At 43.5% G+C, this 21,642-nt stretch overlaps 1 protein-coding gene across 1 annotated transcript; it reads left to right on the top strand.

Moving 5' to 3' along the window:
• The first annotated feature begins 678 nt into the window (after nucleotides 1–678).
• FBXL7 (F-box and leucine-rich repeat protein 7) lies at nucleotides 679–6,873 on the top strand. The gene is made up of 2 exons (XM_009700145.1): nucleotides 679–1,282; nucleotides 6,137–6,873. Exons 1-2 carry the CDS (start codon nucleotides 685–687, stop codon nucleotides 6,871–6,873), a joined length of 1,335 nt encoding a protein of 444 aa, XP_009698447.1. The 5' UTR covers nucleotides 679–684.
• Nucleotides 6,874–21,642: the final 14,769 nt, after the last annotated feature.

Here is a 21,642-nt window from a genome sequence, read left to right as displayed (position 1 = left end):
CAAGAACTAGTCGCGGGGCTCTTGGTTGAACTGCTGAGTCCCAGTTTGCATGAATGAAAAATTAACTTCTTTAATGACACAATGAAAATAAGTGTACAGGGTTGTGCTTTTCCCATTTGCTCAGCTCTGGTGAAGGAAGTAGCATTTGCCTTGTGAGCTCGTCTTTGGCCTCCCACTGAATGGCTGAAGGAGCTGAGGGGCGAAGGACCACAGTGTTCCCCCCTAACAGCTCACAGCTGCCTAGGTAGTGCCAAGGTTATGGGCAGTTACTTGCTGTCAAAAAAGCCTGCAACTCAAATGTGCTCATTTCTTGCAGTGTTTAGTTGAGAGCATCAAGAATTAAAATCCCTGGACTTCCACTGCTGTCTCCTCTTCATCACAGGGCTCAGACCCGCAGCCCCTCCTTTGCTAGCATGGCTTTGGGAGCACAGCTGGGGTGCACCTCTGTCGTGTACCCAACACTAAGGTGAACAGTGTTTTCAGAGTATACTCCAAGATAGATTTTGAAACGTGTTTCCTCACTCTCACTGGTAAAAATGACTGCTTAAGCCCCAGCAAACCCTGAAGCCCATCATGCTCCATTAACAAACAGGCTAGCGGGGTGCTGTGCTGCACAGAGAGCTCTGTGTCTGCCCATCCCTTACTGAAATTGTGTGTTTTGTTCTTCCAGACTCCGACCTGAGCATGCGGACGCTCAGCACACCCAGTCCAGCATTAATATTTCCACCGAATTCGCCTGGTTTCCAGAATGGCAGAGAGTCGTCGACGTCTTCATCCTCAGTCACTGGGGAAACTGTTGCCATGGTCCACTCGCCGCCTCCAACACGTCTCACTCATCCTCTCATCCGACTGGCATCCAAGCACCAGAAGGAACAGGCCAACATAGACCGGCTGCCTGACCACTCCATGATCCAGATATTCTCCTTCCTGCCCACCAACCAGCTGTGCCGCTGCGCCCGTGTGTGCCGCCGCTGGTATAACCTTGCCTGGGACCCCCGACTTTGGAGGACTATTCGCCTGACCGGCGAGACAATCAATGTAGACAGGGCTCTTAAAGTGCTGACCCGGAGGCTTTGTCAGGATACACCCAACGTATGTCTCATGTTGGAGACGGTAATTGTTAGTGGCTGCAGGCGGCTCACAGACAGAGGACTCTACACCATTGCCCAGTGCTGTCCAGAACTGAGGAGGCTGGAGGTGTCTGGCTGTTATAACATCTCCAATGAGGCGGTCTTTGATGTCGTGTCACTGTGCCCAAACCTGGAACACCTGGATGTGTCAGGTAACAGGAAATATTTCAATACGGATGCCTCTGATTCTAAAAGCCTCACGCTTGTCAAACCCCTGGCCCCACAACTGCACACTTTCCCTTTCTGTGCTGCCTTTCAAAGTAGGAATGCCAGTTTCCTATCGCAGTACTGGTGAGACAGGCACGGCTAGAATCTCAATGCCTCAAATGCCAGCAGCACCTCTTGAGTGACTGGGCCTCCTCCAACAGAGACTAGCTAGCAAAAATGGCCCGTTCAAATAGGACGAGTACTTTTTATAGATTTAAGCATCCTTACAAGGGCCCGGGTTGCAGTCAGTGCTACATTGTATGGTGAAGGCTAGTTGCTTCAGCAAAATTTGTGTTATCTTTCATATATATACATATAAAATTTATATGTACGTATATATATATAATGTATATATCTGTAATCTGATAAGTGACTTGAGGAGGAGCTTAGAATCAGTGCTAGGCTTCTGTCAGGGTATAAATATCAGTTGTCATCCCTAGCTAAATTTCAAGGTCTCCTTGTTTCCATTGCTATTTTAATGAGACTCAGCTAGCTTGGACTTTCTTTTTTTCTTTTAATACTGTATGTATTTGCTTAGTGACTTTCTGCTTTTCCTTTCACCCAGTTACAATGTATCACTGTAGCTGTTTAGATCAGCAGAAATGTTTTACACAATTTTCCTCAAACCTGCTCTGGGGAAACAAGATGTTTTTTCCCCAAGGTCAGTCACACAGAATATCTTCTCTGCAAAGAGGTTGGCACTTAATGGAGAGGATGTAGCCAAGCAGAGCACTGAAGTAAATTTCATGTTCAGTACTTATTGTGTGATCTCACTTGTTATCAGTCTAATGTTGTTATTAATCAGCCAGACCAGATTTGCCATTGCAGAGGTACTAATGGCAACAAGCAGGACAAAGTGGGGACAGGAGGCAGTGCTATTGAGTCACTGGTACCCAGATAAACTGATTTTTCCAAGGCTGCCTATCTTGTGTACTCTGATTTGCTTTCTTTTTTCTACCTTTTATTTTTTTTAACTGATTTGTCCAACTCTTTCACCTAGGATGGCAGAATGTTATGGAAAGCATCAAAACAAATAGCAACAAATCAGAATTAGTCACTTTTTGTGATTGCTTTCTGAAACCTCCAGGTGATGAGGAGTCTCTGTGGGACTCCATGGGAGTCCTGTCCCGCGGAGTCTATTTGCAATGACCTTGCATATGAATTACTTGTTGTCAGTATGTACCGACATTAGTTCTGAATTGCTAACCACAGGTTCAGGTTGAAGCGTCTCCAACACCAGGAGAAAATGTATGTGCTTGTGTGATTTAGACCTAGAGCTACATATCACTTTGAAGCCTGGCTCTCTCTCTGGCATATTTATGCTTTTCTTACTACTTTACTACATCCTCTAGAGTGGCACAGAGAGTTGAGTGGCTCAAGTATCCTGGGCCTGGAGAGACAGGACAAGTAGAATTGCTGAGCTGAGGGTGAGCTGCCTTGGCACACCAGTCTGTTAGCTGGCACCCTGAGTGCACTTGGGGGCTTGTAGGTGGCTGAAAATGCTTTGGCCCACAGCTCCTGCTGAGAGATATGCTGTAGACCGAACGTGACTTTTTCAAAAGCAGGGGAGATGAAAAGATGATACCAGGTCTTGAAATAGGTTCTTTCGGGGTCTGTCTTCATTTGTGGTTTCCCCGAGCCTGTTACTTTCAGATCTAGAAGATGGTGTCTATCCTAAAGGGCTCATCAGTTTGGTCCAAAATGTGTAGAGGGTGAGTAAAATACCTGTCTCCCTTGAATTTTGTCTCATCAATGGGACAGGAAAATAATTTTAATCTCACATTTTTCTAAGTTGTCCTTTCTTTTTGGAGCAGGCGAGGGAAAAATCCTGGGTTTGAACATGCTCAGAAGTCAGGGTGTTTGGGTTCAGACATGGCTTTTGCTGCATGTGCCTGCATATGAATTGAGGATAATTCATCTCTGGGGTCTTGTTTTGAGTCCACTTTTTTCATTCTGATGTGACTAATTTTGGAAGATGTTTTGGACACAGGATTCTATTTTCCCCTCCTTCTGTGTGTAGTTAGGAGGACAAGGCTTGCACCTACACACTCAAGCAATTCTCAGGACTGAAGTGGTTCACTGGTTTGGTTTCATACTGAGCAAGAGAAGTGGGGTACATGTGCTGGGGGATAACACTATACTTGTAGCTAGTTAATTAAAACCTAGTTCACAGTTGTACATCTAGCTGAATCCCTCTCCCCCTTGGATGGTTACTTGGCAGCAATAACGTACCAAAATCTTTAATGTCAAAACCAGATGTTCATATTAACTTTAAGAGTTTTCCACAATGCAAGTCCTGTCACTCTCAGCATCCACTTTGTGGGCAGGTTGAGATATCTCTAGAAGTTGGTTGAGCTTGACTGCAAGTTATTATCTAACATGCTAGCCAACATTTTTTTCAATCTGTTTGGAAGTTTCTCCTCCCTTTTAAAAATCAGTTGTACTTACTTTATGGAAAATCCTGTTACAAGAACTTTGTTTTTACATTTTTTTATTATTTAGGACAGAAAAATTGCTCAGACCCAGGAATCTGTCATTTTGCCTAAAAATCAGGCAGTTCTATATCAACATGGACCCTTTTTCTGGTGAAACCATTTTGAATATCCTTCCCATGAAATATTTTACAGTGTAGCTAAAGTAACTAGGCAAGACGATCCTGAGCTTGTCAAAACAATGATCACACACTTATGTATGTGACTCCAACCCTGCTGTGGGACTTCTGACCCATTCACTTTCTAATTGCGGTCATTAAAACGTTGCCCCTTCTTGGATCCTCAGCAGACAGAACATTCTCCTCGGCCTCGTTGACCTTCATTCTCACTTAACCAGATTCCAAAATTGAATTCTGGTCAGCATGTAAAATATCCAGACTGACTCCCTAATCCAGCAACCTCCTCAGGCAAACGCAATAGTGACAACGACATCAGGTCCAGCAGAACTCTGCCTAGGTGCTAGCTTCTTCTGTGGAAACCCAGCTTAAGAATGGGTGCGTTTTGTATCACCTACTCCAAAGAACACATTAGAGGTGAAATTTTTACACCATTAGTATTGTACTGCTTCCCTTTAGAAAAATCACTTTGCATTATTGAGTATGTATGTAGTACTTATTTGAAGGCAAACGTATTTCCAAAGATTGTACCATAACAGAGATGGACCTGCAACACAGTCTGAAGAGGAAATAGCATCATTCAGTTTTAAGAACTCTTCGTTTGCACAAAGTGCTTTGCTTCAAGGTCCCAGAGCTTCTGCATGACCTGTGCAGGACAATTTGCCCATTCATTGTGTGAGGCCTAAGGTAAAACTTGCATCTGTTCAAATAAATTTGAGGCCTAAATAAAGATCCAGCTGCAAATTCAAATGATGAATGTAGAAATCTAATTGCAAGTGGCAAACTGTTTCAAGTCCATATCCCACGCTTCTTAGAGCATTTGTGTGAGCCCACTGGATTATCTCAAGGGATTTTTTTTTTCTATTTGTTTTTAAGAACTGAAGCATATGCATACCTTCCACTAAGCCTCTGAATGAGAACCTGTTGTATCCAGTTCTATGGGATTGGGTCATTCAAGTTTTTGAGGTGGTCTCCATACATTGTTATGCTCTTTACTTCCAGACTACAGGATTTGTGCAGCATTTCTGATACATGGAGCTCTAAGGTCATCATCCTGACTTTTCTGGCTTTTCATGGGTCACTTCATCCCTGTTCGCTAGTGTTTCAGCAATACAGAAAAGCTCTTTTTATGCCTACCTGATGTCACCTCTTTAGGCATAAGGTGCAGAATTTGTCTGAGTAGACATAAAACTGCTGGGCCTTCATCGCTAACAGCTAGACCCTCCCTTCTTCCTTGCAGCTGTTTCTAGCTATGTGAATGCGATGTGCCCAGCTGAACTTGGCACAGATAAGAATTTCCCTTCTGCAGCCCAAGACTGCCAGATTGCAGTGCAGCAGAAACAGCGCTTTCCAAAAAAAAGCTTTCATTTACCACCACGCACAGAGAGGAGGTTAAAAATGGAGAAGTCTGTGAGAGTGTTTTCCCTTTAGTCTAGCTCTTTATCTTTCCTTGCAAGGTCTGGTGTTTCTCCTGTAGTCTAGTTACTCCATTCATGGCCAGACTTTCTCACTTGAAACAGTCCTTTTCTGCATCTGTCCCTGTCCTCCCATGCCCTTGCCACTCTGTTGGCTCCTGCTGACTCTCCCCATTCTCCTCAGGTTACCCAAATCTCCACCCTTCTGCAAGCACATAGTCTTGCCATAGCTTTGCATCCTTCACACATTGAAGGCTTGGGGCTGGATTCACATCTGTTCCCCAAATGCTTTTTGGAGGATGGGTGGAGTTTGTGTTTTTTATAATGGGGTTAGATGGTGAAAGAGCCTCTGATGTTGGTTTACAAACTCAACCAGTCAGCAGTGAGACTGCCTCTGATCAAAAAGCTGTGTTGGTTGTCACGTAGTACCATTTTCTCAAATTGTCACTGGGTTTATATTGCAGGAACAGATCGTAGACTGTCCCTAGATAAACCTAGGACCATCATTTTACATTTGGGATATGGACAAAATTGGTCTGGCACTTTGCTGGGGCTCAAAATCCCAAAACAACGTCACTGACTCCAGTGGAGTTTATTATTTCCTCTGGTGTAGGGACACATCACCGCAAATCCAGACTAGTCAGCCAGGATGATTCTGCTCTTGCAACATGAAGATATCTTCATCACATCCAGCATGCAATTTCATACCCACCTTTCTGATCTTGCTGTGTGATTTGTTTTTACTGCTTGCTTAAATTCACTGTTTTTCCACTTAGGCTGCTCCAAAGTAACATGCATCAGTTTGACTCGCGAAGCCTCCATCAAGCTGTCTCCCTTACACGGGAAACAAATCTCCATCCGCTACTTGGACATGACAGACTGCTTCGTCCTAGAGGATGAAGGACTGCACACCATTGCCGCTCACTGCACTCAACTCACCCACCTGTACCTGCGCCGCTGTGTCCGCATCACTGACGAGGGTCTCCGCTACCTGATGATTTACTGCACGTCCATTAAGGAACTGAGCGTGAGCGACTGTCGCTTTGTCAGTGACTTCGGCATGCGGGAGATTGCCAAGCTGGAGTCGCGCCTCCGATACCTTAGCATCGCTCACTGCGGCCGCATCACAGACGTGGGCATCCGTTACATAGCCAAATACTGCAGCAAGCTGCGCTACCTCAATGCGCGGGGCTGCGAGGGCATCACGGACCACGGTGTGGAGTACCTCGCCAAAAATTGCACAAAACTCAAATCGCTAGATATTGGCAAGTGCCCTCTGGTCTCAGACACCGGCCTGGAGTTTCTAGCCCTCAACTGCTTCAACCTGAAGCGCCTGAGCCTGAAATCATGTGAGAGCATCACTGGGCAGGGCCTGCAGATTGTAGCTGCCAACTGTTTTGACCTGCAGATGTTGAATGTGCAGGACTGTGATGTCTCTGTGGATGCTCTGCGATTTGTTAAACGACATTGCAAACGCTGTATTATAGAGCACACCAACCCTGCCTTCTTCTGAAAGGACACTCCACACCTGTCATTACAATGCAGTATTAAAAACACTGATGTATAAATACACGCTCCCATATTCAGTAATGCTGTCTTTTCTATAGCTCACGGGAGTCAGCTTTCTTGTATGTTGTGGGTGAGAGGGGTTTCTAGAGGACTATTTTGTTTGCTCTTTATATGATCACTTTTTAAGGTGCGGTGGGTCTCCGTGGAGAGACTGCCTTAATGCAAAAGCAGTGAGTGCTCAGCATCCCCCGTGGGGTGCCATTTCCATAACAGCCGCGATCTTGTCCCAGGCTACAGTAGCTACCTCCAAAGGAAATAGCACATAATCCCTCCTTTGGAAATGCTACTAAGCTGTGTCAAATACATCTGAATTCCAGCTGTGCTCATGAAGCTGACTATGCAATATATGTCTGTGTTCCCCAACGTCTTCCAATATGGCTGATAAAGCATCCCCTCGTCTCCAAGTAGTTTCCCTTTGGTAGTCATCCATTGTAATCCCTCAGGAAATACTGAGTAATGTTCTTAAACATACTTCATTGAAGCAGAATAAGACCTGCTGGCCATTGCCAAGCACTCTGCTGAGTGAACTTGGATGTTGTGCCCATGCATGGATTCTCTTGGAAAGCCCACCTCCAGGTCACTTGTGCATCATCACTACTTGCCTTCATTTCTAAATCCACCCTCTCCTGGGTGTGTAGTGCACCCTCTGGGAGCAGACAGGGACTTCTGGGTCTGATAAGCAGTGACATATTCACCTGAGTGAAGGAAAACAGATGCGATATTGGTGGCCGAGCAAAGGGGGAAAAGCCAGCAAATCAGCCTGAGAAGCTGCTGTAATTCTGCAACAAGCTGAGAGAGCACTGTAGTACGCTGGGGACTCTCTGAGGCATTGTGGAGCAGCTTGCACGGGACAGTCCCAATTGCTGTGCTGCACGGCTGTCACCAGAAAGCTGTCTTTGTTCCTTCACTGTGACTCTTCAGCAGCCATGGCACCGCTGCAGTTGACGCTCCCTGAGCAAACCAGGCATGTGCGTTGAGGTAAATTCAGTGTGTGCCTTAATACACGTAGAAACCCGACTTTTCTGTGGCCTTCCAGTTCAAAGGATAGATGGCCGATCTCGAGACTTCAAAAACATTAGCCTGATGTTAGATAACACCCCTGGGGACAGAGGGGCTTAGAGTGCTATTCACATTAGATTTAGATTTTGTGAAACCTTGTCTGTGTGTGTTCCCCTAGGCTGGAGAAACAGCTGCTGTTCAACAAGGAATTAGAACGCTAGCGTTGCCCTGTGACACTGGGAGCCCCTTGTACTCTCATGGTCACTCTTGCTCATGCAAGAGCAAGAATAGTTTGGAGGTTCCCCCATCTCACTGCCTCCTTCCCCAGAGCGTATGGTCATTTCATGGTTACTTTCTTCACAATTTTCTGGCAGCCGTTTCTCTGCATTTTCACATGTAATGCTCAGATCTGGAAGCCAGACATGTTAGGGGTGATGATATTTTCAGGCAGACCCCCTGCGCCTGACTGACAGGTGAATTCATACGTTCAACTCAAACGCTATAAATGTCTCAGTAGAGAACATGAGAAGGGAAGCACCGTGTCTGGTTTTCATAAGCAGTAGTTCCATCATCTCCAGACAACACTAATAAAATCATTGATATGAAGTGAAAATCCATATGCTCGAGAAAAATACATAACTGCCGAGGAAATACTTGTAGCAATGCTCTCTCAAATTACAAAAAAGCAATGGTTTGAACATGTCCCTGCAGAGGGAACTTGTCCTACTGCTGCAAAAATTCCTGTAACTTATATATGTTCCTCCAATTTTGAGTTTCTTAACATACAGGATGTCATCAGCTCTGAATTATAAATCAGATTGTACTAAAGCAAAGGGGGCCACGGAAAATGAATTTGTCATTGCTACTATTACTGGTCAGTGACTAATAGGGGGTGACACCATCTTTGGCCAGTTAATACCACTTTGGTTTTCCTCCCTGTATTTTTAAAATTAGAGACTCTTCTCCAGCAAGTAGTACAGTATATTTTATTCGAGCCAGCTATACTCTCTCTGTTTATCCTTTATCTCAAAATGGCCCCGACAATAGTTAAATGTTAAGTCCATTCCTGAGGATGGTGGGATTTTGAGCCATTTGCACTGGTGAAATATAAGGCCTCATTAGTAACATTTAACTGTTTATTAAAAAAAAAAAATAGCTACTTTTCTGCCTATGCTAAATTGAGTGAATAGTGCTACATGGTTTTTAAGGTTTCTAATGTTTAAATAGGCCTGTACTGTACAAATCTCACTATAAAGCCTTAATTTGCTACCAAGAAATAAAGCAATATATTGGTAACTGATAAGCGTGCATCGTCATTTGCAGTAATTGATTAACTTCTGTTGAAAAAGAAAAGATTAAATACTTGTAAAACTTTTCTTGAAAGGTAGGTAGGTGAATGAGCACATCGGCACATCATGAGGTGGATGACTCTATTAAGAAAGGAAAAAAAAAAGATTGTTATCGATTATGACCTTGCCTATCTGTGTCTTTAAAATTTTATTTTCCTCATGTGGTTCTTCTTGTTCCTGAAATGTAATCAGTAACTGGAAGCGTAAGTAAAAGAAAAAACAGTATATAAAAAGCATATGTATAAAAATTTCAGGAGGGCCTCTCTGTTGGTTTAAAGGCAAGTTAACATATTTGATGTGAAAAGTAAAATGGAATAACTGAAAGGGTAGGGCACTTACGAGTGCAGTGTTGCCTTTTGAACAGCCCACTCTGGGGGGCACTGGTGGAAAAGGAATAAAGGTAATTTTTCTAAGCCAAAGATTTTTAAGTGTATAGTCTTACATGATCTGAGTTGGCACTCTGAGACTGCTACTTTATTTCAAGAAAATTTGAATTTACCTTACTGATACAGCTTACCTGTTTTCACTTCTAACTTTTTTCCTATGTCTACCGCAAAATGGCACGACCAGAAACGAAACTGAAATAGTGCATGTGATGCTGAGTTTGCTGGAAAGGTTGCAACATGTGACCGATGTGTCTTCGTTCCAGTTTGGGTTGGCAAAGACTATAAATTTCCTGAGCGAAAACATTGTTGATTCTTGAACCATAAAATTTGGGCTCAGGCACTGAGCCTTCTGCTCTGCGATAGCATGTGGTGATCTCGTCAAAGAAAGCAGCGATGAATCACATCAGTCAGGCTGGCATGTTGTTTATGTCTTTGGAATAACTTGTGTCCTGTAGAGAGAGGTCTCTTAGAAAAGGCACGTCGAAACTACCATGCACTGTGATTATAGTCAAAGCTCTGTATCTAGGTATTCATCCTCATTCCCTTGGCTTTCGTAAAAACTGGAACTGTATTAACTGCATTTTCCCCGTTAGCAGCATGAGATTGATGTGAAGTGGAGCACTTTTACCTTTTTAAGCTATGCTCATCTGACTTCCTACAAAATGCAAAACAGCTTCTGTTGGATGTCTTGACTCAAAACCATGGTCCAGGCTGTAACCTTCTGTAGTGGCTTATGTGGTTTCTGAAAACTTCCAGCCTTTGAACTGGGAAATTAAAAAGCTAGTAAAAGACCTAATTTTAGCACTAGACTTGAAGCAGGTCCAAACTCTCATTAAAAAGAAATATAGTGACCATTTGGACTGCAGACTGGCTGCCCAGCAGCTGCCAGTGTTAGTTTAAAGGGAAAAATTTCTCTGACAGGGTTGGTGCATGGCTCCTCTTCCCCCAGCGCTCCCCAGCAAAGTAACCTGCCCTCAGTTTTTTATGATTTTGTCAATTTAGCTATTCGTGCTGAAAATTCCCATGCTGGGCTTTGAAAATGTTAGTTGAAATGGTTCATCTGGTTCTGTAAATAAAGCTAGGAGGAAATGTCATTTTGTTCATGTTAAACTCCTGACGACCTTTCCTTTGAAAACGGTTCATTGCTCTTCATCTCCTCTAAGGCCTTCAGAGTGAAAGTGTGAGCCTTGCCAGGAGGTCAGCTTTGGGACAAGGATGCATCTTACTGATCTCCTAGTTAAAATTCACACAAATTTAGTTAGATTACGTGTCTTTGAAAAACTCCAACTCCATGACCAGGGAGAAAAGGGGCACACTCAGATCTTTTGGAGCTTGTAGTCTGGCAAGGCTGAGATTTGGCAAAGCTAAGAGGCGTTTATCACTCTGGCAGTGTGAAGGAGGAAATTACCTGAATTATATGGAAGCTGCCTGGAAAGTCAGGGCAGGGTTGAAAGATGGGAGTTTGAGCACTGGGACAAGAAGAAGGATGAAGGAAATTTCCTGGGCAACGGGGACTGGGACTGAGGTGAAAAGAGATTGAATGATTTTCAGCAAAGAAACTAGGGCTGGGATTAAGAGAGGTGGGTTTGCATGACTTGTTGAGCAGGGAGAGTTGGACCAGAGAAAGTGCAAGTACTGAAGAATGAAGTTTGAGGCAGGAGCAGAAACATGAAGGAAGTTAACTGAATATCACGTAAGTACAGTACACTCCCTCAGCGAAGGCTCTGAGAAAGACTGACAAACTGTTTCAGTGAGGATGCCTCCAATTTGAAACAGCCTTTCGAAAATGAAATAGTAATTTTGCATTTAATGCATCCAATAGCTACCCTTTTCTATATTTTGTGAAGCCAGAAAAATCTTTACAGGCAGAACTTCTGCCTTTACCAGCAAATGTATACAGAGGCCTGAGACATCATCAGCCTCAGTGTCTTGTTACTGCCTTTACACCTTTGTGCAAGGTAGTCTACCGAGAAGAACAAGGCCAGGCAGGTTTGTAACATCTCTTCTTCCCGTGGCACTGTATTTCAGCAACACCAGCTGTCGGGCTTTGCTAAGGTGCAGGCGTCAGTGTGGAGCCAAATGCCTGCCCTTTTAATGACTGTTAAAGGGTATAATAATAATAATAGGTTCAAGTGACTGCCAGGCAGTAGATGTTAGAATTCAAACTTAGCTTAACAAAAATATATTTAATTGAACAGCATTACTGCATGCTATTAAACAGATTAAATCAGTTTTCTCCATAAAATAGCTGAGGGATGTTTATTTTCCTGCACCCCTGCTGTACAGCTGTATGCTTCAGAGCAGGTTTTTCCTCTATTTTTGTCTTCTGTGAAAAGTGGACAGAAATGTCAGGTCATTTTTCCCTTGTCCTCTGGATGATCATAGAGGCACGTCTGAGATTTAAACCAGTTAATGGAAAACTTTTCCAAGTAGGTTCTGCTAATACAAATTTAAAAAAAATATTGTGAGTGCAGCAATCCAGTTGGCCATAGATATGTCAAATTAAGCCATTATAAATATGAAAGTTACTAAACAGGCACCGGAGAGAGAACCAGAGGGACCAGAAGGAGGGATCTTTTAAAAAAATAAAAAAACCCAGGCTTTTATAGATGACCTTAATACTTTTAATGCAAGACAGAAATCTTAACCATTCCTTCTAGCACTACAGATACTGTGTTCTTTGGGTTAGAATAAATTAGTTTTCCTTTGTTTTTTAAAGAAACATTGCATGCTGTAGCCTCAAGCTCACTTAAATGGTAGAGATGGAAAAAATAATCTTAAGAAGATGAGAGAGAATGCAAAGAGAGAATTTTGCCAAAAGGAATGAATATTTTTAACAGTTTCATGTGTCATTGTCTGTCTTTGATGGCTCCTAAAATACTTTTTTAAATCAAGTAAATGGCCATTCTTGAGAAGTTTCTGTTACTTCTTGAATATACTCCATTCACACAATTGCCTCAGCAGATTGACATCAGAGCTTTAGAAGTACTGAATTTCTAGCTATAAAAAATACGTGTAGCTAATTTATTGTTTATCATTTGCCTTATCAAGTGTTTTCACATCTTTATCACTTGTCATATAAAGGATATATCCTAAGCCTTTATCAGACCAACTGAAAAAAATTCTATTTATTAATAACAAATTATATTTTTCTGACCCCCAAATTTTGCTCTAGTTGTCTGTTCCTGGTCTGTTGTGTGCTATGAGAATACTTTGAAGAATAGAGCTTATTTCTGGACTTGAATTACACTGTATTTGATTAGTCTATGCTCACGTATCTCATGTGCTATTACAGTTATTGATGTGTCTTTTGTGACATGGCTACCTGCATCTCAGCATGGAAACAGGATAGCCTAACACATGAGATATGTGACACATAACAGTTGTCAGAGCTCAGATCTCATGTGTGACTGGCTGCTGGGGGTCTGAAAACACCCATCCACAGTAGTATCAGTACTTTTGTAGTGACTCATTCCTTAACTACATGAAGCATCTTCTGTTTTATTAGGCATCAATTACAGGAGCAAACTCTTGACTTCAGCACCTGCTTTGGTGAAGGTAGTAGAGCGGCGACCTTTTCTCCATACTGTCCTTTCCTTTTCTCTTCTGCCCTCAGAGAATTACCCAAGCTCCTGCGAGAGTCTGAGGTATTCTGCCTACATAGTCATGGATGATACAAATGATGAATGGCTCCATATTAGCAGGATGAGTAAGGCCATTTACTTGGCAGGCAGTCCAGGTGATGGACTGAGATTGACTGCAAGTCAGCACCACTCAGTGGCCAAATCTTGTTGATGTTTCTCAGTGGAGGTGGGAAGTCCATGCATGGATGTCGGTAAATATGATGCTTTCTGATGCTTGTTCTTAATAGTGATATGGAGAACTTCAAAATGAATCAGCTGGTGGTGGTGGGGGGTGGTGGGGTGTCCACATAATCAATCCTTAAAATCCTCTTTGTTAAAATAGTGTAGTAGAAAATCAAGGATATGTCTATCATGAGCCACAACAGCTTTCACTGATTGCCAGTGTAAGACGGCTGCTGGTGAGTTGTCATAACACAGCAGGTCATCACTCAGGGACACTGCTGGGGCAGCGCCAGGCTGGGGATTTTTTCTCTCTGGCGTTGTATTCCTGTACCTGCACAGCAGAGAAACGAACCAAACTTTCTCTCTCTATATCTGTCCCCCAGGTGACAGGAAAGTTTTGGTGTTTTGCTTTGGAATCTCCCACAAAGTCCCGTCCTGCCGGCTCTCTCACCAGCTGACATGCTGGGGATCCATCCCAGGGCTCTGGGGTCTGGCCAGGAGGTACCACCTCTGCTGCTGCCACCTCCCCACTCCTGCCGACAGCTTCTCTCGCTGCTGAAACTTGAATCCTTGCTCGTGTTCCCTCTGAAATGTGGTTGCCCCTTCCTTTTCCTTTCCTTGAGATAACACTTGCCACAAAAAGCTGCCTTTCGCACTGGCAGGGGAGCAGCGGTGCCGCTGCGGTGGGACCCACTGTGTTCTCGGAGCCTAGAAGGAAGTGAAAGCTCAAGCACATGGTGCCTGGTGTGTGACAGTAACGGCAGGGGGGTGGAGAGCGGGGAGGCACTTCATCTGTCAGGACAGAGAGGAATGTCCTGGAAATACAGCTGCCTGAAACGGCCTGGGATGCGATGGAAAATCTGGGAAGGGTTTTGCAACAGTACATTCTTGCTGCTGTGGTATGACAGCGTTTGCATGGTTGTGTGTGCAGGGGGACCTGAAGTCTTGAAGTAAGGAGCCCACTGTCAACATCTCATCACTGAAAAGGGAGAAGAAATGCCATCCTTCCTTGTGGAGCCGGGTCTGAGAGGAAGGGAAGCTCTGGCCAGTTGGGAGGGGGCTCTGGGACATGCCAGGCCTCATGTCGGGTGTTTGACAGCTTGGGTCACTTTAATTTAGATGCCATTTGTGAGATACGGGAGGTGCAAATGAGTGGAAAGTCTGCCTGGTGTGGTGTGGCCGGGTGAGGTGTCCGTGCTGCAGGGGCTGTCGGAGCCCTGTCAGAAGCCACGGATAGAGCGGGGGGGAAAGGGGCCAGGGGCTCCTTCTAGAAATCTGCATTTTGCAGCAGGGGCTCTCCTGGCATCTGAACAGGCCTGACTTTCACCAAAGAGTTTATGCTGTGCAGGGACTGCTCAGAAGCAGCAAAGGGAGCTGTGACAAGGCAGAGGTGACTGTGTCCTGATAAGCTGAGGAGAGGTTGTTGAAGATGCAACACAGGCACATGCTAAGAGACTCCAGGCTCCTCAGCTTATTTTTGTAAAAAGAGAAGGGGGGAGGGATTTGGTTGGTTTGGGGTTTTTTAAGTAACAATCTTTTAGAGTTGCTTGGTATTTACCATCTGTAGGGGAAACTCATTTAAAAACGCTGAGACTGGCTTATCTTCAGATCGGAGGGGTGTCTGATTTCTGAACATTGGTTTACCTTTTCATAAGGCAAATTGATGAAGGCACAAGAGGGCCTTGCAGCCTGAACTTTGAAGTTCATAAACCTTGGGCAGGTTAAATTTGAGAGCATGATAAAGCAGCCTTCCCTTCCCCTGCCAAAAAATAGGAAAAAACAAGGGAAAATTGCATCAAAATGCCCAATAAAGAGAGCAAAGGAATTCAGGGCTAAAAGCTGAACTGCAAATGGTAATGTGTAATCTCTTGCTTAAAAGATATTTTCTCCTGCAGGAGTCAAATATGGTCCTGTGAAACTGGAGGGTAAATGGAAAGCTATCATAAAGATTCCATATAGTAAGCACATGGATAAATGTGGCAATAGAGAAGGATCAACACAGCTTTTCTACAAGAAATTCCCCCATGGGATCAACAAATACATGGGGGGACCTGTCAGGCCGGGCTGCTGGGGGCATCAGAAAGAGTTCGAGGACGACTTCTGTGCTTGGCATCGCAGTGTGAGCTAGGATGCTTCATCTGGAAAAGAGATAACTAAGGTGGGATATGATGGTGTGACAAAGGTCATTGAATCATGGACGGCTTAAGGGATGAAGGGACTGAATGTTTACCATGACTGCTAGTTAAAAAAAAAAAGTTAGGGAGCGTCAAGTGAAGCCAGCAGGTAATAGATCCATAGCAAATTAAGGTAGTTCTTTGTTTACCATGTGTTAAAGCCTTGGACTCTTGCCACCGGGTGTTGTGGATGCTAAATGTTCTCACCATTTAAGAAGAGACTGGAGAAGTTTGTGGAGAAGTCTGTGTGCAGCCATTAAATACAACAGACAACCTCTGGCTCGGGAAATGCCTGAGGCACAAAGTGTTGGAGCCTGGCAGGCTCTGCTGGGAAAATACGCTTGCTCTATTCTTGTGCTTCTCTCTAGGCATCTGGGTTTTGGCTACTGTCAGACAAACTGTTCAGCTACACAGATCTTTTGTCAGCAACTGTTTTCATATTTTGGTATTTGTCCCAGCCGATCTCTGACACAGAGTACATGCTCACTTCTTGCTTGCAATGCCGTTAGTCTGAGTTGTTCGAAGTCCTCCAAATTAAATATTTTTTGCCCCCCTCTTTTCTAAAATCCTTGTGCTCCAGAGTGGAAAACCCAATCTTGTCGGGAGCTAACATCCTCATCTATTGACTTTCATGGGAGTAGGCACTTGAAATTTTGCTGGGGGCTTGGTACCCTGCATATTTAGGCCCTATTGCTGTAGGCTGCAACAAAAGCGTGTCTGTATTTGGAAGAGAGAGCAGGGGAAGGAGGGCGTTTTTTGCTCCCTCAGACTCCTGCCAGTCAGGAAGCTAATCACGGAGACACACTGCTTCTTCAGATCTCTTACTCCTTCATCTACAGGGAGAATTTGGGAAATCAAGCAACCTCTTGATTTCTTTAAGATGCCTATGCCACATCTTTGTAATGAACACCAGAATTTGCCTGTAGCCTCTGCTCAGCCAAAGAAGTTTAAGCATCTCTGCTTCCCTTTATTAATTTTTAAAAGTGCCTGCCAGTTGTTGTGATAATTTCATATGCAAGAGGCTGTATAAGGGCAGTTGACTTCTCAGTCAGGTATTTAGCAGTATCCAAACAACTGGCTCTGATGCTTGACATCAAAATTGAATCTCCTTCAGATGCCTGGAAGCCAGAGTATGTCCAGTGATCATAGACTTGGTACAAACTATACCGTCACTAAGCAGCGGTTCATGGGACGGGGGGTGATTCCCAGATTCATCTGGAGGAGGCAGAAATGCTGTCCAAATCGGCAACGCAAAGTCTCGTCTCTGCTTCTGCAAACCCTCTGCCTACTTCTGGACCTGGGCCCACACAAATATCCAAACACAGTGAGGAATATAAACTCGCAAGGGTCTCAGCTTTCATAATATGACTAAGTTGTTTTGATTTAAGAGTGCTCGTCTTGCCAAGATTGGAAAAAATGAGTCCATTCTCTTCATGGCTGGATGTCAAAGTACACCCAGGTTTTTCAGACAAATGCCCCAAATGTGTTCACTTAAATGAACAACCGGACCAAGGTTTGACTGTTAGAGAAATTAACTCTTCTTTTAATATCGTTTTTAGGGAAACTCAGACAAAAATAGGAAAAGCAAGACCATTATCAACCTAAGTTAAAAATAGAGCTAAGAAGATGGGGAATCATGTCTTTTTTTTATCATTTCCTTCTGAGGTCAACAGACATGTTTGGTTGCTTGGGTGCTGTTCTGTAGGGCACAGAGCCTCAGCGATGCCTGGAAGCAAAAGGGGAAGAAAGAACTATGGCACTGTGAGAGGGTCAGGTCCTTGCTCTGCGCATGTCTGAAGTCACCCACGTTAAACCAAAAAAATGGGGGGGAAAAAGGTGCATACAGAATTTCTGTGCTCATCTTAGAGTACTGAGACGCTATTTGGAACAGTCTTGGACTTCACTTAATTTTCTCCACAGAATTTGCCTACAGTGCTGCAATATGTTATGTGTTTTAGAGCTTTGCTCAATTTGCCCCTTCAGTGCACAGTGTGTGAATAAAAGGTAGAAACAATACTGCTGATATTTAGACATATTCTGGGTCCTCTCTGGGGTCACCAGTTACTACTCCTTGCTGCGTAATCTTAGCCTGCCTCTCTTTTTTTAATAAGGTGTTCTTCCTGTAATACCCTTACAGATTGATGTAAATGTAGACTGATATGGGGGAAAATCACAGCAGTGTAGAGCAGCAGTTTGGAGGGAGACCTGTCACTGCAAAGGAGTTTTGCATTTGTGGATTCCTGGCACATTTGCAGGCCTACCTTTGTTCCTTATTAGAGGCAGAGTTTCAGGACAAGTGTTAGGCCAAAGGCTCAATTTAGTTGTCAAAACACAGGTATTGGATGCCATTAGAGATGCGGAAGGGTATCTGAGACATCCACAGGAGGCTGGCAAGGACGAGACAGTCCCTGAGGAAGACTTGTGCCCTTTTGCATCAGCAGAGGGAGGCCAGGCAGATGCCATCAGGCATCTCAAATGCCTTTAGTTGTCCTTACTTAGGCAAACGTGCTTCTGAAAGCTATAGGAAAGATGTGGTTAAAGTCAGACTGGCTGTTCACTGGGCCACAAACACACAAAAAAATAAACCACAAATGATTGACTATGCAGGCAAGTATAGAAATGACTGTCATGTGAGGGCATGATCATTTTGTAATGCTGGCTGCAGCAATTTTTGTGCAAATATTTATTCTTGGAGAAAGGACAGTTTGGGCTTCCTTTTCAAAACTGAAATGCTTCCGGTGTATAAAAAAAAAGAAGAAAATGTGAGATATCTTAGCTCTTACTGCTCAGGCTTTGCTGAAGGTCTCTAAAGCCCAGAGCCTGGTGCTGGAGAGTCCTGACTCATTCCCCAAACTGGGGACCTCCAAGTGGCAAACTCCAGGAGGGCTCGGTGTCCCCTTGTTCCTCTCTTTCCTCCTCCGCACATCCCGGGGTGAGCGGTGAGCAGAGGGAGGGAGGGATGAAGGCCTGAAGTCCAGCTGAGTTTTTGAAGCAGGAACCGTAGTGCAGGCTCCTGTGCTGAGGGGGCTTTGCTGCCCGCAGCTGCATAGCATCTGTTTGCAGCATTCCCGCACACTTTTAAGGTATTGCAAGTGTTGTCCTGGGTTTCTTTTCCTGCATTATGTTCTACAAGGTAATGACAATTTGCACTGCTGCCCATTTTTCAGCACTAAAGAATTTGTTATTAAATAGTCTCTTTGTTCTGTCTGTTTGTTTGTTCCCTTGGTATTTTTCTTTTTTGTTTTCTCTCTCCCCCCCCCCCCCGGCTTCTGCAGTGACTTTCACACACTACCTGCTTTGTTTTGATTTAAAATCAGCGTATTTTCCCTCTACCTAGCAGGTGCCCTGAAAGTCTCTCAGAAATCCTTGATTAATTTTTACTTTTCCCTCAGAAGGCCAAACTAGGAAGATTTTACCATAAACTATTAACTGCATGTATAAAAGAGGAGCTAGAGCCTTGCTTTCCATGATTTCAGACTATTAAATGTTGAAAGCTATCCCCCAGATGTTTTGGTGTTTTTTTTTTCCAGTAGCTACAACAGTTGATAGATCCTTTGCAAGTAAAGACTGGTTTGTGTGGAAAAATCTGGCGGCTGATGACAGCATGCAATTAATTTACTTTTGTTCTGCGCATGAATGTTTTCCTGCAAAACAGTCATCCTGGATCATTACCCAAAGTGAACGATTCATGTGAAAATGATAAATGTTTGCTCTGAATTGCAGCGTTTGTGATAATCATTGAAGGCGATATCAGTTCTTGTTGCTAAGCAACGATGCCTATTTAAATAAAAAGGTAGGGATGCAGAAAGATTATCCTGGTTTATTGTGTAAGAAGGAGGTGTTAATGGATTTATTCTGCAGAGAAAATTTCCCTTCTCTCCTTCTTCATCCTTTCTAATAAGATTAAGTTCTGTTAATGAACGAGGTGATAAAGTTTCTGTTTCATTTAAGTAGTAGAAATTACCCTAAATAAAGCCATGTATTGTCACAACAGTGTTAGACTAAAAGCTATGGCTCCTCTAACAGTCCCTTCTCATATTGGGAAGTTTAAATCACTAGGAAAAATCACGTCAACCATGAGAAGATACCTTACATTTAAAATACCAAATTATGTAAGTGCCAAATAGCAAATAGAATAGATGTAAGAAGTATTCTGGTTGCATGGCTCCTAAGTCTTCATGTCAATTTTGAAAATTAGATTCTACTGTTGATATTTCTTTCATCTCGCAAAGTTGGCCTGAGGGCCTTCTGCTGCCTGCGTCTTGCTGAGAAAGGCAGCACCTCTGAGAGTAAGGGAGACTTCTTCCAAAGACCTGCTCTCTGGAGACAGTTGTCCTTGAGCGGATCCTTGCAGTCTGAACAACCTTTCCTCCGCTGAAGATGTGTTGGCATGCAGTGGTTCATCTGAATTCTTCGTTTCTTGACGAAAAGGAGTACACAGATTTTGTCAGATTTGCTCAAGACAAGGTTCAGGTGAGAGCCTGGGAGGTTCCAAATCAATGCAGTTTGTGGTTCTCTGTCATAAATAACTAAATATTTTTGTAGTATCACACTAAGTTTCACAATTGTGGGGGCTCGGACTTCATTGCTTACCCAGTGTGAAAACAGTATATTCAGTACATTTATCTTCATTGTATTTTCTGAGTAGTGACATTAGTTAATGTCACAGCTCTTGATTTTCCTGGAATGCTGTTGGGTTTCCTTATAGCCTGACCAGATTCAAAACACAGAGGACTCTCTCATACTGTAGTTATTTCTTGGCACACTATTATTGATAACATCTGTCTCAGTATTATAATCTAGTTCTCTGCGGCACTGGCAGCCAAGAAATGTGGTGCTTCGGGATCAAAAATATTGCTGATTTTGTTCTTGAAAAAATTTTTTTTTAGATGAAACGATTTAATTCCCCATGAATTGTGAAATGAGATCAGTTTCACTGACACTGAACCAAAATATTTTCAAAACAATTTAAAAACTTTTTTTAAATACTGGGCTTTTCATTTTGGGTTGGATAAAACCTGTGTTACATTCCCATCCTTCCAAGTCTGACCTGCCTTCTGACCAACCTGACCTGCCTCCCTCCAAAAATGTCTCTGTTCACTGTTTGAAGAAAAAAACCACTTAAAAGCAATCCAATGAAATGATAGCAGCTTCCAAATAAAACATTTGAAGCTCATCAACATGTATCATTTTACTGATTTTAGCATGATTCATTTGGATGTATAGCTCTACTCTGCAGACTCTTTTAAAATTGTTTTCTCCTCATTCAGGATAAAACAAAATTTGAAACCTACAGTGTTTTAGGGGAAAATGGCATTTGCAGATTTGTGTTGGCTCTTTCCAGGAGACAGAGTTTGCCATGCTCAAGCACTCATTGTTCCTCTTGCATAGATGGCAAACTATAACATACACCTCACCTGTGCAAGCACAGAGTGATCCATAAATAAGGCCTACAAAGAGGTCAACTGCTCATCATAGGCAGCGGGATCAAAACACTGCCAGATTTTACAGGTTCCTGCAGAATGGGATCTTTTACCGGCAAAAAAATCCCAAACCAAACCATGGTTACTTGACAACTCTGCTTACATACTTTTAATATCATTTCAAGTCTCCCTGTGATCCTGATCCCCTGTTAGGCCAGCAGTGAGCTGCCGGTCCCTCTCTACACTTCCCCACCATCCTGGCTTCTCCTGGAATTTTCTAATAAAACCAGCTCATTTAATATAAACCTCCTGGAGTGCAACAAAAAAATCCCAATCTGATAAGACAGAGAGGATGAGGAGCTGAAAGCCGACTCTGCAGCAGACTGGCTTTCCCCCAGCCCCAGCGTGGGGTTCAGCCAACGCGCAGGGCGGCTGCACCGCCGCTCGCTTGAGCAAGGGCTCCATCTGCGGGAAAAGGACCAGCATCCTTGCCGAGGAGATGTTACAGTCTTGTAAGAAGAAGGGGAAACCCCAGATGCACTGTGAATTACTGTTTTGCTAAAATGTATTGCCTGC

Source organism: Cariama cristata, unplaced genomic scaffold, assembly GCF_000690535.1.
Source record: "Cariama cristata isolate BGI_N322 unplaced genomic scaffold, ASM69053v1 scaffold31095, whole genome shotgun sequence".
Classification (NCBI taxonomy): Eukaryota; Metazoa; Chordata; class Aves; order Cariamiformes; family Cariamidae; genus Cariama; species Cariama cristata.
Note: the sequence above shows the minus strand (reverse complement) of the source record. Positions and strands in the feature narration are given on the sequence as shown.